The 12,992-nt window shown below is 31.5% G+C and overlaps 1 protein-coding gene across 1 annotated transcript; it reads left to right on the forward strand.

Annotated features, from left to right (window-relative positions):
* Positions 1–1,778: 1,778 nt before the first annotated feature.
* On the forward strand, positions 1,779–7,730 carry LOC123264248. Its single transcript, XM_044727439.1, has 2 exons — positions 1,779–2,973; positions 7,074–7,730. The coding sequence occupies exons 1-2, from the start codon at positions 2,190–2,192 to the stop codon at positions 7,430–7,432; spliced, it is 1,143 nt and encodes a 380-aa protein (XP_044583374.1). The 5' UTR covers positions 1,779–2,189; the 3' UTR covers positions 7,433–7,730.
* The last annotated feature ends 5,262 nt before the right edge of the window (positions 7,731–12,992 follow it).

Consider the following 12,992-nt stretch of genomic DNA (forward strand, 5'->3'; position numbering starts at 1 on the left):
TAGCGTTGGAACATACAGATATATCTTGAGAGCAATTACGTCACAGATTAATAAAATTTTGACGTATTATATATATTACTTTGGTTATAGAACAAGTTCTGCAATAAACTTTAAACTTTTCTTCTTTCTTCCTTATTGTCGGAGGATATTGTATTCAACCCTCGGTATCTTTATTATTTATATTTAGAATAATAATTGTATATTTATTGCTTAAGATTAAGAAAGGAAAGTAGAAAGCTGGAGCGCAATAAAACAACCAGGCAATATTGCTAAAACGGACAAATGTTTAAATTAAATAACTGAATTCGCTTACCGTTCCGACAATATATATAAAGTCTTTATAAGGCTTAAAGAATTTCTATTGAAGCTCAATATCTACAGTAACCGTCCCCGGCAAATGACTCGAGCCACCCTTATTACGTCTCGGAAATTTATCACTGCAAAATTTTTCATCCAAGTATTTTATACAAGGGTAATTGCTTATACACTTTTATTCCGGGTTAAACTTACAAACGCAGTAATTAGGGTTCATCTAAACGGATAAGATTTTTAACCTGATTTTTTTGTAGGGACCTAGGGGTCACTATTTGTTGTTAAGTTACCAAAGATCAATTAAATCGGACAAGTAGTCTCTGAGTTAAAGTCATTGCAAAATCGCGGCACAACCCAAACCGCGGGAGCGAGAAAATTTCTATTTCAATTTCTGTGTTAAATATTGGAGGTACGAAAAAATTATAAGAGACCTTTTTTAATTGAATTTTTTACAAAAAAAATCCTTATCAATTTTCCCTCTTATCCTTCAGTCCAAATTCCAATTTAAAGTTTTTTTATTCCCAATTGATCAAAATTTTGTGTCAAATATTAAAAATATGAAAAAATTGTAAAAATCTTTTTTTGTAAAAAATGCAATTTTCTAAAAAAAAAAATTTTTATCAATTTTTCAGTCTCTCTTATCCTTTAGTCAAAATTTTGATTTAAACTTTCAATAACTTATCGCTCTAAATTTATAAAAATTCTAATTATTAATTTTGATTTTTAAAATAAATACTATTTTAAAAATCAAAATTGAGTTCCAATTTTTTGCACGAATCCAGGAACCAAGATATAGAATAATATTATCATTAATCAAGTTAATCGACTAATAAATTCAGAATTGTAGTCATCACAAAATTTTTAAGTCTCTCAGAACCCCAAAATTCAGAGTGAAATATTTGAGATCCAAAAATATCATACGAGCCTTTCGTAGAACATTTAATCATCTATAAAAAAGATTCTTATCAATCTTCAAAATTATCATAATTACTCAGGATAAACCAAAGTAACACCATTTTTTCTATTTCAATTCCCAAAATCTCTCAAAGTTCAAATTTCCCAAAATCCTCTCCCTTTTTCATCTAATAACAAACTAAATTACCCTTTTTCAATCTCCGTTCACCTAAATTAGCGGTATGTTGGGAATAATTAAGCCGGTACTTTAGGGAAGCTTCTTAGAGGTTATCAAGTATAAATTCCGTCTTGGTATAATGAGGAAATTATGCCGTCAACTTTTGACATGAGAACCTAATCTTAAACTATACTTGTGGCTGATATTAAACCCACTCAATTATCTCCCACGTCTTATAAACTAATGTATCACCACCCAAATAAAAACCGCCTTTCACAAACTTTCGCCCAAAATCCCAATTTTTCAATTTCCACCATCAAAAAAATAAAAAAAAATAATCCATTATTAAATCTCTAATAACAATAAAAACCCCAACATAAACACAACTCTAGGTCTCGCGAAGAATCCGAAGCTTGGTTCCTGGCCGTAGGCGTGGCCCCAGATAGACACCATCCAATAAGCGGTGACGTTGCGCATCCTTAAGCGCCGTAATACGGAAAAAATATTGACCGCACAGATATCCGTGCGGTCCATTTGAGGCCGTGGAAGAGGGCGCCATCCCCCCTTTTCTTCCCAGTGGTAGTGGTAGGGGGAACGGTAGTTGTGTTAGACCCCCCCCCGACCCCACTGGAACCGTGGTAGTCACCTCACGGAAGGATCATTAGACGTTTATCCTTAGTGCGGAGCAGTGCAGTGATTCGACATCATTATCGCGAGTGATAATATCCATCAATCATAAACTACCAATCATTTAGCCGTTGGATGGTCTTGAGCTGATGTCCTGGATGGTACCAAATTCTGCTTGATGATGGAGAGCTGCGATCCATCAGCTCAGACCTACGAGGACTCTTCAGACCCAAGCGAAAGCAGCCACTTTGACTCTAACCTGATCAGCTACAGTCCAAGTGACCCCAAGTTGACCGGTTTGAACTTATCAGTCTGTCGGAAGGTCAATCCAGGTGTCAGGGTCCTCGAGAAGGAACCTGCTGATCATCCGAATCCTAGACCAGTTGATCTCCAGCCTAGAGCCATTCAAAGCCATGGTCCTGGTCATCAACACCATCAACACCATCCGCCCCACCATCAATTCGACCACTTTGGCCACGACCTGTCGCTGTTGAAGCCCAAGAACTTCCAGTTTGAGCGGGCTCACGTGCTAAGTGATCACCCGGACCTGGACAAGGAGTACGGAACCACCAGGACCAGGAGACAGAAACTTGCTGGAGAGTTCAAGGAGTTTGGACTGACCAAAAATTACATGATGAAGGAGTTTGGGTTGGTGGACCACCAAGGTATGATGGGTGTTGGACATATGGGGAACAGGATCATGGACGGCTCAGCTTGCGAGTTCAGGAGCGGATTGGGAGTTCAGAGAGCTCCTAATGAACATAGTGCTGAGAGAAGACAGCTTCTGGGGGCTATTGATTTCGGGCAAAACGTGTCCTTGCCTAACAGGATGGTCATTCATCACCAGCCTCAGCAGCAGCAGACGACTTCCTTTACTATTGATGCTATTCTGGGGAAGAATAGCCAGCGAGAAAAGTACCAGAGGTGCGCTGTTGGGAACCGGAAACTTTCCAGGCAAGAGTGTAAGTTTTGTATTATGGTTTAATGCCTGGAGTTACTGATTTTTGGTTTGTTTGACATAAATTGGTTGATTTTCTTGGAGTTTTGGTTTTGATTTAAGATGTTTTAAGTAGATTTTTTGTGGTTCGGAAGCCTGATGAAAGGAGGAACTGTGATTTCTAGATCGAGGATTGGAGATACGGAAAAATTATGAGGCTTTGTTAGTAGCAAATTTGATTCTCTATAAGAAAAATCGTTATCAATTTTCGGGTATCTCTGACCTTCGAGCCAGGAGTTTGATTCAAAGTTTTAGTAGTTCAAAATTTTTATTTTGTTTTTATTTTTATTTTGAGTTCCGATTGATAAAATTTGGAAAGAATCTTTAACTTAAAATTCTGGGTTAAATATTGGAAATACAAAAAGAATCATAATTAACCTTTTTTGTAGGAAATATAATCATCTACACGAAAAAAAGAAAACTCGAAAAATTACAGTATATATATAATGCAACGTGGCGCTTCGTGATGAAAACTGGAAAAATTACAGTTTCAGATTGTAATTATTACAGATTTTATAAGAATTACATTGTAGAATTTAATATTTACATTGAAAGCTCTGAAAATTAAATTAAAAAATTGAATTTAGAAAAATGTTATTTCAAACTGTAATTTTTCTAGTTTTGATTACGACGGAACCGATTTTACATTTTATTCTGTAATTATTCCTGTTTTATTTTTTCCGTGTATAAAAAATGTTCTTATCGATTTCCATGTATCTTTAACCATTTAGCTAGAATTCTATACTTCGCAGATGATCCAAAAATTCTTCGATTGATTTTGAAAAATTTCGACGTCTTGAATTATAACAATTTTTTTTGAAGTTTTAATTTGTAAATTTTCAATTCGGAAGTCTGTATCTTTTTATCTCTTCTCGCTAAGCTTCTATTTTCTTTAAATTTTGTATGGTTCAAATTTAGAATTTTCGGACGGTTATAAAAAATATGATTTTTGGTAAAAATTACTGTATGTTTGTAAAAGTGGAACTTTAAGAAATCATCGAGCTTGGTCCGTCGGACGCCTCAAATTTGATTATCACAGCTTCAATCATGAAAAAGATCCCCTTTCAAATATTTTTATCAAAAATTGTTTCAGAATTTCAAAACTTTGCTTGAGTTTTCCAAAACAGGTCATCAAAAATTAAAACGTCTTTCTTCTTTTGAAGCTAGATTCAAAAAAATGAACAATTATTATTGTAACATTGCCAGTTTTTCTGATATAAAAATTACATTTCCAAAAATGTAAATTCAATAGTCATGTCTTGACAGGAATAAAATTGTCAATTTAACATTTTTTACTGTAATTTTGACAGGACTTTTCTTGATGACCAGGGTTAAAATAATTAAAATAGATCAAATCACAAATGCCAAAAGGGAGTGAAAATTTTTTTTTGCAAATTTTTATAAGAATATTTGAAGCTTAAAAGTGAAAAAAAAATTTTTGTAAGCCAAAAAAACGTATGTCTAAAATTTTACGTCAGTTTTGGATTTAGGAACTTCAAAATTTAATGATCTAAAGCCAAAAGGGCGTAGAAAATTTTTGTTGCCAATCTTTGCAAACAAATTCAAAGCTTAAAAATGAAAAAAAAATTTATAAAGCCAAAAGGACGTATGTATAAAAATGTACGCCCGTTTTGGGTTTAGGAATTTAAAAATTTAGTGATATAAAGCCAAAAGAGCGTAGAAATTTTTGGTATTTATTTACAAATGGGGTCAACCCCATTTTGGGCCATAACTAAGCTAGATCAAGTATTTTTCCATCAGTTTTGAACGTTCCAAAAATGCAAAATTTCTAATTAATTCCATCTTTTGGCTGACCATCAAACTTATCAATCAACTTTCTACACTTTGAATAATTTTCTTCTTTTTTAGTCATCAGCAAATCTTAAATGAATTTTCAAAATTAATACCATTTAGATCGCTAATTTCTAAAAGCTTGAATGACATGTTTCATTGCATTGACATCAAATTCTAAGATAAACGGTCATTAGACATCATCACAGAATAGGAAGCACTGGTTCAATAGAACTAATTGACGCCCACTCAAACCGAAGCGATATCACTTGATGAGTATCAAGTTACCTGTCACCGATCATTGATCAGTTATCCAATAATTACCGTGATTGGACTGAATTGTAGGATTCTTTATGCAACGTTTGTTTAATTAATTTAATTATGCGTCAATTGGTCACATTAACTACGCTGTATTTATTCGAGCTCTGTGAATAACCAGAGGGGTGATTTTTATACTTTAGTTTATTTCAACTGTCAAAGTTAAATATTTAAATTTTTTATTCGATCTTGTATTTTGGAAAATTTTTTTGAATGGATTGTATTCAGAATTTGGTTCAAAATACATATTGAACTTTCAAAAAAATTGGATCAGTAGATCGTGAGATATTCATAAAAAAAAGAACATTGATTTCGAGTGTCAATGCAGTATAGAAGTTATTAATCGTAGGTAGGTACAATTTGAAACTTTGACGCGATATTGTTACCTATGACTAAAAAAATTGATAACGATGACGAAAATACACAGTAAAAAATATTGTGTTAAATACGGTCTACAAAATTAGTGTTAAAATTCAACACATTTTTATGTTAAAATGACACAAACTTAATGTTAAAATAACACGAACATTGTGTAAAAAAAAACACAAAGTGTGTTGAATTTTAACACTAATTTTGTGTTGATTTTACACAATATTTTTTACTATGTAATATGTCCATTGACTTTAAGATTTAAAGCAATCTAAAAATGTTATTAGGTGTATAAAAGCACTTCAAATTCAAATTTTAGCGTGATTTTATTAATAAGTGTTTACAACTGAAGGATTAGCTATATAGAATGCATTGATTTTAAACGTCAATTCAGCCTAAAATATTAATGAATGACTAAAAGTAAATACTTTAAATTGAAATTTTAACGTGAAATCATTATAATGAAAGGTTAACTAAGCGGTGAATTAATTTTGAGTATCCAAATTTCAATTGAGGAAATAAGACACTTTTAATTGTAATTTTGCATGCCTTAAGCGCGATCGCGCGAAGACATAGCTCTACTAGGGCCTAAAAATCAAGTTTCCTATTTCGTCAAGTGAAATTATATTTTTAATCCATAATCCTTGTACAAATGTTTAAAAAAAATACACTGGTGACAAGAAGAATGATTAATGAACTAATTAAAAACACTGCTTGGTAAATTAATTATCCATTTTAGTGAAAAACTCAGTTTTTCAAAACTCATAGTGGAAATAACTGTCAAAATACGGTGGTGTGGTCAAGATAACTAAAAATAAATACAATTTTAGGACTCATTTTTTGTTTCAGCCCTGTCATTAAACTTTAATGAAGAACCCTATTCAATATCAAAGCTTGACATTGCTTCGTTTAGTTGTAATTAAAACATTTTGATCGGCATTCACACCGAATTTTCCCATTTTGGTCGGCCATATGTGTATTTTTTTAGTAAACAGAATTCTCACAGTGACCCTGCGACCAAAACATCGTATGTATGCGTATCGACTTGTAAGTAGTTGATGTAACGGAACACGTGAAGGCATTTTATTCACATTATAAATAATTAATGTTCACGGGAAATTAAAAATAAATGAACAAATATTTAATTTTATGTAAAACATGAGCGCTTAAGACATGCAGATTTGGAATTTCCAAACTTTTTTTTTCTAACTTGACAATATCAATAACTATTTGAAGGATAATTGAAAAATTTGAGAAAAAATAGTGTATACATTAATTTTGAGCGTCAATGCAGCATCAAAATGTTAATTCATGGATAATGAAACTTCTTATTGATATTTTAACTCGATATTACTAACAAATCTTCTTAGAATAATTATAAATTATAATAAAATAATATATACATTGATTTTGAGTGTCAATGCAGTTTAAAAACGTCAGTTAGCACACCAATAAAATTTCCAATTTGAATTCTAACGCGAATTTAAACAAATTAAACTTAAATTATCTTAAAATTATCCAATTTGAAAGATTTTTCTACAAAAAGAACAAATTTTACTGACATGACCACTCAATTCCTCTTTCCAGGTCACCAGGAACTGAAAACCAGTCCCGTGTCATCCTGTTCGCGAGTGGTCACCGACCTGAACATGGCCAATCCGGGAAAAACGAAACGCGTTCGCACAATCTTCACCGCGGAACAATTGGAACGGCTAGAAGGCGAGTTCGCCAGGACCCAGTACATGGTAGGACCAGAAAGACTGTACCTGGCCCATTCCTTGCGGCTGACCGAGGCCCAGGTGAAGGTCTGGTTCCAGAACCGGCGGATAAAATGGCGAAAGGTCCACCACGAACAGCAGACCCAGCGGGTCAACGAACTAAGACAAAGGTCGCTGTCGTCTTTAGAGGACGACGATTGCAAGGAACCGGAACCTGGTGAATGGTGAGAAGGACAATTATAACCTCACACACCAACCTGATTTTTTTCCAGTACTATGCAGGTGTAAATAAGGTTACTTTGAACATTCAACCGAACCTTGGACTTTTTTTTAATAATACTGTAGCAGACTGCGAAAAATTTGCGCGGGAATTTTAAATTTTTAAATAGAGAAGTTGCATTTTTTTTTAATTTTACTATTTTTAAAAAGTTTAGTTGAAGTTATTAAGGAGATTTGAGCGAATCTAATGTAAAAAATAATTTCCAACTTTGAGCTTTGAAATTGAGTATACGTATAAATAAATACGTCATTTATCTAATCCAAAACTTTTAAAAAGATTCACCGTTTAATTACTTAGATATTAAATTTCAAAAATCACATTTTTGATCTTCTTATACTTACACACGCTCGTATGGCGGACAAATTTTAGTCGAGATTTTAATTATTTTCTTCAATATTAACCTCTCAACTTTAACGAATCAAAAACTGTACACAAGAAACTTGTATTATTGCAAAATATAAAAAAAATTTAATAATAATACATTACCGATGTAATTTTTGAAATATTTAAAGTTAAATTTTATGTTTTTAACCCGTTTATCGTCAGCTATTTATTCGAATAAAGATTTGGCAACGTCGCGTCAACAGCTGAGAAAAAAGAAAAGGATAAAAATATAGTTACAGAGAGAGAAATATTTAACTCACACACTCATGCACGTCTCTGTATTGGGTATAATCAAACGCGCTGTTGCCAAATCTGTTTGTTTAATCCGGCAATTAATAAATACGCAAGTCATTTTATTACTTTATTTTATTAAATACCTAATAATCATCAATTATTAAATTGTTCAAATTATTTTGAATTAAAATATACAATTTTGACGAATATGGGGAAGACTGAAAGTAAAAAAAAATTTTAACATTATTTTGACTCATAAGATACGCTCGAACCTCCTTAAGACAAAATAAAGGAAAAATATTTAAATAATTTTTTTGTCTAAGTAATTTTGAATTAACTAATTTTTTAATTTAAATTATAACGGTAGTGACGTAGGATTATATCTGGCGCGCAACTCCATTTTACAGAGAGTTTTACAACTATATCCATCTTTAAGTTATCTTCTTAAATAAATAAATGAACGACTATTTTATAGTAAAGGTTTTATTTCTCGGTGAAATGAGTTAATTAATTTAAAAAATATAATTTTTAATCAAAAAATTATGAGAACATCCTTTAAATTAATAATCATTTCATTTATATATTAATTTTTAGAGATTAAAAATTAATGCAATTTCTGTATAAGAGAATTTTTATTTTTGTTTTCAACTTCCCGCTAAGAAAATTGAAAATTTTAAAAAATCGGGAAGTTATTGGTTTTACCCCGTTTTTCGAAAATCGAGTTTTCATCAGATCTCGACGTTTTGAGGTCCTAGGAAGCTTTCCTGACTATTCCCGCGAGGGTGTCACTATGTCTGTATATATGTATATATGTATGTATGTATGTATGTATGTATGTATGTGTGTGTGTGTGTGTGTGTGTGTGTGTGTGTGTGTGTGTGTGTGTGTGTGTGTGTGTGTGTGTGTGTAAACCTCTTATAACTTTTGAACGGTTGAACCGATTTCATCGCGGTTGGTGCCATTCGAAAGGGCTTCGCCAAACTTAGATTTCCTGTTAATTTGAACCGATTCGGACCGATCGATTTTGAGAAATTTGGAGAAATCTAAAAAAAAGTAGGAAAAAAAATTTTTTCTGAAGTGGTTTTTTTGGGATAACTTTTAAACGGCTCAACCGATCGATTCCAAAAACTAATCAGCTCTCAACCTTGAAAAACCACGTCGATCGCCGCCAATCCGGTCAAAATCGGTTGATTCGTTCGAGAGATATTGTGAACGAAAGAAAACCGAAAAAAGTGTTTTTTCAGAGTTACTCCGAAATTTCTAGTTTGACCAATTGAAACTTACAAATTATTTATAAGGCTTAAAAAACTACGTAGAATGCCGCCAACCGCGTAAAAATCGGTTCATTCATTCAAAAGTTATTGCGGTATGAACATTAAAAAAATAGTGTTCTATGAAACTTCTATCAGACTTTTGAGCTCAAAGAGCTCAAAAGCATAGAAAAGGTATCTTTTTGAGCTCGGAGAGCTTAAAACAACACACAGATTGTACTTTTGAGCTCAAAAAAGCGGCCAGGTATTAACGGAATTAGCGGGAAGTTGCAGGGATGGCCTTTAGGGTCAACCGTTTTCCTAATTTTTTTAAGTGCAATGGGCTGATCAAATTTTGACGAACTGTGATTGTTTGAAATTTCTGAGTCACTATATAAAACTTGCGCCCAAATGGCTGTGGAATTTTTTTTACGGAAATTTTAAATAGACTATTGATGGTAAAAAATCAATAATCGATGTATATAGTTCTGGTGGGCGAAAGAGGGTTAGATGGAATTTAATAAGTTAATTCGCTGATAGTCTCGCGTAAACGTTCGATTATTGACGCTTGATATCTGTGTACATTATTCGTCTGTTTATAGGGTTATGTGTTATGTATGATGTAAATAGATATATATACATATAAATATATATTATTATATTATATATGTTGTGAGATAATATTTGATTGTTGAATTTGTTTCTGTACTTCCGAAGAATGAAAGCCGAGTTTTGGTTTAGAGAGGAGGAAATTTTGATTTTTTATTATAGACTGAGATTTTGAGTAAAGTGTACAAAAATTCGTATTTATATTCGTCGAATTTTTAATATATATATTTTTGTAATACTTATGAGTATGATATTAACTTTAAGTGTATATATTATATAATATATGAAAAAAATGTGATTTATCGAGGTTTATAACAGAAATGGGGTTAAATTTTTTTTCGGAATTTCATTATTCAATTCTTGATAAATTAAAAAATAAGAAAAATTAATTTTTTCGTTGTTGAGTTAAAAAAAAAATTATTTCAGAGATTTTGCATTGAAAAATGGCTCAAAATTAATTCTTTTGAAATTAACGGCTTTTTACTGACTGAAATTTCCTCAAAATGGTGATTTCTAACTTCGAAATGATATTTAGAACAGTAATTTTCATTAATATAATTTTTCTACCGATGTAATTGCGAGAATAATAGCTAGCCGCGCCATCTATCGGAAAAAATAACAACTAAAAGGCTGAAATTTTAATTATAATGGATTTTGAGGTAAAATACACAATATTTTAGTGATTAAAGGAAAAAATGAAGTTAAAAAAAACAACAATTGATTTTAAGTCACGAAATACTGCACTTGTGACTAAAATTCACTTAAAATATTCATTTTGAACTTCTAAAAAACATTTAGAACAGTAATTTTCATTTTTTTGGTTTTTTGATGGATATACAGTGCCGACAGAAAGTTTCTGGACAAGATAAAAATTCATTAAAACAATTATTAGAAGTAAAATAAATCAAAAAGAAAGTCAATGATACGATCGTACACACTTTGTAAAGTAACATAGCATTTTCTTTATAGATCAAGTTAATGTGTTTATGTATCATATTTAAATTAAAAAGTAAACAAGAAGCTTGTCCGGAAACTGTCCGTCAGTAGTGTAGTTGCGAGAATAATAGCTGTTAACGCCATCTACCGGGAAAAATATTAACTATAAGGTAAAAATTTTAATTATTACAGAATATGAGGTAAAATTATATCTCCAAAAAATCTCTAATTTTTTGCTGCAAGCCTCGATAAATCAAAAGTGTACTATAGTAATAAAATAAAAAAATCTAACTGAATGTCTCTAAAAATATCCACGCAGAAGTAATTATAGTTAAGCAACAATTACCAAAGACCAACTGTTTTTTTAATCGATCACTGTATATACTACAAAGACAAATTATATAATTAATGGTGTAAAAATATGAAAATAAAGTATATTATATGTACAATAATTATTTTTGATTATTCAAACCTCTAATATTTTTATATTTTATATTTTTAATATATTTCTCATATTTTTTTAAATTTTGTAAAATCACCATGAAAATTTTCACCAGCAGAAAATGGTAAAGTTTTGATTCAATGTTGATAAAACGAAGATGGAATTAAATATTGGCTTTATAAGTATATATATACGCAGCAAAGCAAATACTATAGAGGAAAATACATTTATATATATATATATATATATATATATATATATATATATATATATATATATATATATATATATATAGAGCGGGAGGGTGAGTTACCCCACAAAGGCAGTGGGGCTCTTTTGATTCGCGAGCTAATTGGAATGCCGTGGATGCCAACGGTATATATATATACAGATATATATATATATATAAGCATATTAAGGCATATATATATATATATATATATATATATATATATATATATATTGAGGGGAAGAGAGATAACAGGACGGAGAAGCCCTCCAGTATGTATATACACAACGGCTTTTGAAAACGTAAACGGGCGGAGCTTAACACCGTATACAGGGTGTAGCTTGCGATATGAAAGCTCAGACTGTATATATATTATATATATAGTTTGATTTGTCTTGACTCTCTTGACCCTCTAAAATTTTTCTCGATTATTTTTTTAATAAAGAATTTAATTGCGGTTCTTTTGATCCTCGGATTAAATTATTGAAAACTTACTTAGAATGTAGTCAAAGAATGAAATTGCCTTGAGAACAATTTCGAAAAGGAATAATTTTAATATAAGAGAAATATTAAATTGTTTGTGGGAAGCAATTGTGCTTAATGAATGGATAAATTAAATTTTTATTGCACTATAAATAGAACGGATTGATGTAAAAGTGTTGATTTCATGATTTTAAGTGGTTTTGATGATTTGATGAGCGGTATTATAATTTGGAGTGATGAAAAAATAAGTTTGATTTGGAATTGTTTTTGTGGGTAAGACAAGGAAATTTTTAGAGTGTTTTTTGAGTTTTGGAGGATATAAAGACGGAGATTGAAGCAAAATATTATTTTCTATCTGTAACGGCAATTAAAATTTTCACGGCTTGAAGTGACGTCACAAGTTTGAGGCTATGGGCGCATCATTATGAAGACCGAGTTATTTATCCGGACGAGCGTAGCGAGTCCGGATATAGTACGAGGTCTTGATGATAATGTATCCATAGCTTAAAACGTGTGCCTTCACTTCAAGTTTGTCAGGGTCCCTACCTTTGAGCATAAAGTATCGAACATAATTTTTTGTCATATCAATTGCGGAACTTGGATTTGAGAGAACAGTCAAGAATGTTCAATTACTGTTTATTTCAATTAAAGGCAAAATAATTATGTCACACGAGATTAAATACACGGAGAAAATAAAACAGCAATGATTACTGTTTCGTCAAATATTAGAAAAATGTTCATAGTCAGTCGTGAGTGCTGTACGAAACACGACTGGTTAGTGCCAGAACACGACTCTGTAGTGTGCAGACAATAGTCAGTAGTTTTTATGTAGCGCTCTCTATTGTCCCGAACAATTTAACCTCATTTTCTTCCAAAACAGTACTGAGTACTGTATAAAACAGTAATCAATGTTGTTTTTTTTTTCTCCGTGTAGCGATGGA

This window comes from Cotesia glomerata, linkage group LG4 (assembly GCF_020080835.1).
Source record: "Cotesia glomerata isolate CgM1 linkage group LG4, MPM_Cglom_v2.3, whole genome shotgun sequence".
Lineage (NCBI taxonomy): Eukaryota > Metazoa > Arthropoda > Insecta > Hymenoptera > Braconidae > Cotesia > Cotesia glomerata.